General features: G+C 48.2%; 1 protein-coding gene across 1 annotated transcript; it reads right to left on the bottom strand.

The window, feature by feature from the left end:
- Positions 1-821: 821 nt before the first annotated feature.
- Positions 822-4,849, bottom strand: LOC123965794 (zinc transporter ZIP3-like). Its single transcript, XM_046042142.1, has 2 exons — positions 4,145-4,849; positions 822-3,980 (listed from the first exon to the last, which is right to left on the bottom strand). Exons 1-2 carry the CDS (start codon positions 4,349-4,351, stop codon positions 3,234-3,236), a joined length of 954 nt encoding a protein of 317 aa, XP_045898098.1. The 5' UTR covers positions 4,352-4,849; the 3' UTR covers positions 822-3,233.
- Positions 4,850-5,198: the final 349 nt, after the last annotated feature.

Genomic DNA, 5,198 nt, shown 5'->3' with positions numbered 1-5,198 from the left:
CGGAGTTTTTGATTTGGTATTTTCATTAAAATATTTTGTACCGTGCAAACAACACTTACAGCCGACACTTGTACTGTGCATGTCGCCATATTTACTCCCAGTCTGTTTTCCGCCGCCACCATTCAGTAACAGTCCCAGCTCGTGATTGGTCCATGCAAAATTAAATCCGGTGCGATTCTTCGTCTGTATTTCTTTATTTTTAAACTAAAACGGACTTTTGCTTAGGCACACGGTGTGTTTACAAGCGGTCTGTCTGATGACCAATCTTTCCATAAAAACGTGTGCAAGTTGTTACTCGTGCACCTTTTCACTGAAGGCCACCGCCATTACCACGCCTCCTTTTAGCCAAGTGGCAGAACCTCAAACACAGATGTTCACACACAAACTTACTTGACCTCCATGCCAACTTTCAGCCGCCTCGGGTGAAAACTGTGGGGAAAGTTTTGTAGCTGGAGCTACAGAGCTGAGAGTTCTGCGTCGACTCGTCTCCGAGAGGTCCAACTCTGTCAGGATGAACGCCACGGCAGAGCGGCGGCCTCTGAGGGAGGAACACGAGTCAGAACAACAGGGTTCTCGTCGTTATTTGTGGAACAACAACTGAGACGCGAACTCATGGACGGACACAAATGTGTTAGATTTATAATAACAGTGTTGATTTAATTATCTTTGAGATGATGACACGTTTCATAAAGAAGGAGTTACCTGATCAAAGACACGACAAAATAGTCTGAGGAACTGAAAACACATGAACTAAAAAGCTTCTGACTGTTGAGAGACAGCCAGAATATTTAAATTGACTTTAAGAATCAAAAGATATTAAATACGTTTTAATTAAGTTTTTATTTTCACAGCAGGTTTATGATCATGAAACCTCCACCAATCACGCTCCAACATCACCTCGTCAATATGAATATCTAACACAGAAATCAAAGTCTGGAAACATCATGGAGAGCAAACGTTTATCACAATAACAGCAGTAAGAATGCAGGCTCTGTTGCCCCAGTGCATGCTGGGAGGGCTCCTAAGACACGTTATTTATGTCCTGCAAAAGTTTCAACAACGGGGGCGAGTTCGGCGCCGACAAAACGTATTTTTCAACGGAAACGGTGGTTCCTCGAACACCCTGTTGTGAACGCAAGCGCACTGCATTTTCCTGCCTTTTTAACGCCGTTGTGTTTACGAACTTGTCGCAGCCGATTGGGTAGCACCTGAGACACGCCCGCCAAACACAAGAAAACATAACTCGAAGCCCGTTGCGGAACGCTGCAAAACGTTTTGAGATCGAACTCGCCCCTGATTGGCTAATCCTAACAGAGTGTCGAAACACTGGCAGGAAAAAAAGAACGCTCCCAACACACCTACCAATCACATGATCAGCACTCAGCCAATCATATGAAAGCTGATCAAGGTTTCTACTCATTTTGCCTTTCTTTCAAAATAAGAGCGCGCTGTTTCTCAAGATAACGTCAACATAAAAAAATAAAAAATAAATCAACCCTTTAACTGCTGAAAATAAACAGGAGTCTTTTAGCCCATGAACAACGAGGCCCAGGGGATCGAGTCAACAACAACAAAAAACCTAACCTAACATTTCCAGGTAGAGACGAGCTGGTGAACGTAGAGGAGCCAGAGGTTTCAGCAGCGTGAGGACATCACGTCGCTCTGCAGCCGCTCGCAACAAATAAATAATCAACATGGTCTTAAATACCAAGCATGACAATAATCTCACGTCAACTAGCACAGGAGAAATGAGGAGATGGGCCAAACCTTTAAAAATACAAAACATCACAATGGTTTAGGTGCAGACACTGATATATCCCGACTGTCTTTAAAGGCTCCGGTGTTTATAGTACAGACTAACTTCACACCTTAATATGTATTAAACTGCTGGATTTGGCTTTTGCAGCTGTGGAAAGTACATTTACTCAACTGTGAGGTACTTCTACTTCTATTCCACCACATCTGAGAGGGAAACACTTTTCACTACATTACCTGACGGCTATATTCACTGATTTAAGATTAACACAAAATATAATTAGTATGAAACTATGTATTATAATTAAACTACCCAGCAGTATATAAATTAGCTCCACGTTTACCAGCTGCAACATTAAAGTGATGCTAAAAAACAAATGCATCAATAATATTATATAATATACATAACTCTGCAGCTCGCGCACCCGTTACACTGCCACCGTTTCATGCCGTTCTTTTCTAATTGATAATCAGTGATTGACCGATATTTAGCAGGATTATATATATAATCCATTATTCCTGCAGAGTGCGATCTAACCTACATGTTCTCTCAGCAGTAACGTGTTGCTTCAGATCTTTTTATTAATGAATGAAACTCAAACATACTTCTTTCAGAGCCCGTTTATACTTCGTCGTGAGCATTTATACTTGTGTGTTGGCGTCTGCGTTGCGTTACGTCGTCGACGCTCAAAAGTATTTAACCACCGTGTTCCCGCCGCTGGTTTGGCTGCTAGTAAAACTGGCTTCAGAGCACGCAGCACTTCCTGTGGACTCAAAAGGAAATACAATGCTGCCAAGCTGACCAATCACACTTTGCTGTCTGCGTAGCCGCGACGTGTAGTTACATCTCGGTGGAAGTTCTCGACGGGCTACGACGTAGATTCAGCGCAGATGTATAAAATGGCCTTTATCCTCTGCAGCAGGTTTTCAAAGTGGGAGGCGGGCTCAGTGAACGGACGTGAAAATATTAGTTATGAAAAGGAGATCACACAGACCAGCCTGAATGTGTGCGATTTGGTTAAAAGAGATGCAGAAGATACTTTCCCAGAGTCAGAAACTAAAACCTGCTTCAGGAAGCAAACTGAAAAGTAAGAGGGCGCCTTTTTCCAAGGTTTGTCTGAGGGGACGTCTCAGACAAACTCTTCTCTACAGTGTGTGTGTGTGTTTTAGATAGATTTATTTATTTTTATCACTAGTCAGAGCTGCTGTCATTCAACTCTTTCAGCTCCGTCCTGGAACTCGTTCACCGCCAGTTCCCTGACCGCAGACGTGTCCACACTTCCTGTGAGCGCAGGTACCGACAATAATCTAGGGTGTCGGTGGTTTTGTTAACTTTCATGTGTTATTTTTGTTTAAATCTGAATAAAAATAAATAGTTGATCCAGCTGCTGCAGGTGTTTCCGCCTCTCAGCTGAAATCTTCGCGGAGTTGTGCGTTTCCTTTGGTTTGGCTGTGTGCGTCCGTGCACTTCCTGTCTGTCACCACTTGATGAAGACGAGCGCGGCCAGCGCCGCGTAGCCGAGGATGAGGAAGAGCACTTTGAGCAGCCGGTCCTGTTTGTCGTCCAGCTCTCGGGACAGAATCTCAAAAAAGGTGACGAACAGGAAGGTGCCGGCGGCGAATCCCTGCAGCACCACCGACACCACGGCGCCAGCCAGCGTCTGAGCCGACTCGATGCCCATCCCCACCACCATCCCCAGCGGGATCATCAGGCTGACCGTGACGCCCAGCTTTGCGGCGTCCTTCATGCCAAGGGACGCCTTGGCCACGCTCACCCCGAGCGCCACGGCGGCCAGCGTCTCGTGCACGGCCACGCCCAGGAAGAGGCCGCCCAGCTTTCCTCCGTCCTCCTGCAGGCCGAGCGCCAGGCCCTCAAACACCGAGTGAGCCGACAGAGCCAGGACCAGGCTGGCCAGCCGCAGAGGCCCCGCCCCCGCCAGCTCGGCGGGGCTGAAGTGCCCGTGCTGGTGTCCGTGCAATCGGCGACCGCCGCCGGCCGGCGAGCCCCGTGCCGAGGAGATGAAGGGCGTGTCGTACTCTGAGTCGCTGCCGGCCTCGGAGCCGCCGGCGTTGAAGGTCTCCAGGTCGATGAAGGCCGGTTTCTCCTTCCTGAAGGTGAGGACGGCCTGCTCCACGAACACGGTGAGGAAGAAGCCGAGCATCATCATCGTCTCGGCCAGAGGATAGTCGCTGCTGATCTTCAGCTGCCGGAACACGTCGGCCACCTGAGGAGAGAAAACAGACCGAGGATCTGATTCTGGATCTGGATCCAAATCCTTTTGTAAATAACCGTCACCGAATGTGTCGTTGCTTCCTGTTGCGTGTTCAGCTCGTACCTCCTCACGACAAAGTCAAAGTGTCAGGCGTGAAGTTGTAATTTGTGCGTTACCTTGTCTCTGACGGCGGGCAGCAGAGCGTTGAAGCACGTCGCCAGGAAAACGCCTCCTCCGAACGAGTTGCAGAGCGACAGCGCCCTCCTGTATCTGTGAGCCTTGTCGTAGTCGACCAGCAGGAGGCGCACCGGGACCAGGACGCCGGCCAGCATGAGGCCGAACAATCCCAGCAGGCCGAGCAGCTTGGCCACCAGGATCTCCATCCTGAAGCTCCGCTCAGCACCACAGCCTGCAGGACTCTACTGGGACATCTCTACTGGTTCTACTGGGACAGAGAGAGCATGAGAGCGAACATTTCCTCAGTGAGGAAGAACGTTTGGTGTTTCAGGCGGCTTTCACGCCTCGCTGGGTCCGGACTTTCAGACTTTTCAGTTTGATCAGAACTAAAATTAAGCGTCTGTTTCAAAAGATGAGCTGTGACTGGAGATTCATAATCGTGTCTTTATTTCAATTCTTCTCTCTGTGCATTTGTTTGTTTCCCGGTTTACACGGGAACCACTGAACTTCCTGTAAATGTTCTGAGAGTCCGAACCATCCCATAAAAACCTTCTGCACACCGAGACTACGTCTTTTCACCAGCTGCAGATCTGTTTGGTCCTGGGTAGGTGTGAAAGCCCCTGAGTTTCCCCACCCAGATTTTATCCTGTCGGTCCGGGGATTGAACCGGCGACCTCCCAGTCACAAGCGCGCTTCTCTAATCTTTGGGCCGCCGCCTCCTCCACACTACCGCGTTTTTGTTTTAAAGCAGAGACCTTTTGCTACGTTTGCTCCTCTTTTGGCCATTTACAGGTTCTGTACTTTAACGAACTCCTCCTGTTGAGCTGTTGAGTCTAAAGGCATCGACGATGAAAAGTTGTGTTAGCTGTGATGTTTCATCGGAGGGCGTGTCAGCGGCGTGGCGTCGAAAATCTATGGTTCACCTTGAAACAGGAAGTTGTTGTAACTTCAGTGTACATGTTCACATTTGCACCAAACTTTGCATGTTTAATAAGAGTCCCGCCCTGAACACATGTTCAAGCCAATATTCAGTTATAGTCGTAGCGCCACCTA

The sequence above is a fragment of the Micropterus dolomieu genome, unplaced genomic scaffold (genome assembly GCF_021292245.1).
Source record: "Micropterus dolomieu isolate WLL.071019.BEF.003 ecotype Adirondacks unplaced genomic scaffold, ASM2129224v1 contig_11334, whole genome shotgun sequence".
Taxonomy (NCBI): domain Eukaryota; kingdom Metazoa; phylum Chordata; class Actinopteri; order Centrarchiformes; family Centrarchidae; genus Micropterus; species Micropterus dolomieu.
The sequence above is the reverse complement of the archived record's forward strand: the minus strand, read 5'-3'. Positions and strand labels throughout refer to the sequence as shown.

Bases quoted from the DNA above. Each gene is read 5' to 3' on its own strand.
- LOC123965794 (XM_046042142.1), bottom strand. From the start codon at position 4,351: ATGGAGATCCTGGTGGCCAAGCTGCTCGGCCTGCTGGGATTGTTCGGC. The intron at 3,981-4,144 runs GTAACGCACAAA...TTCTCTCCTCAG, and splicing joins TGCCCGCCGTCAGAGACAAG to GTGGCCGACGTGTTCCGGCA.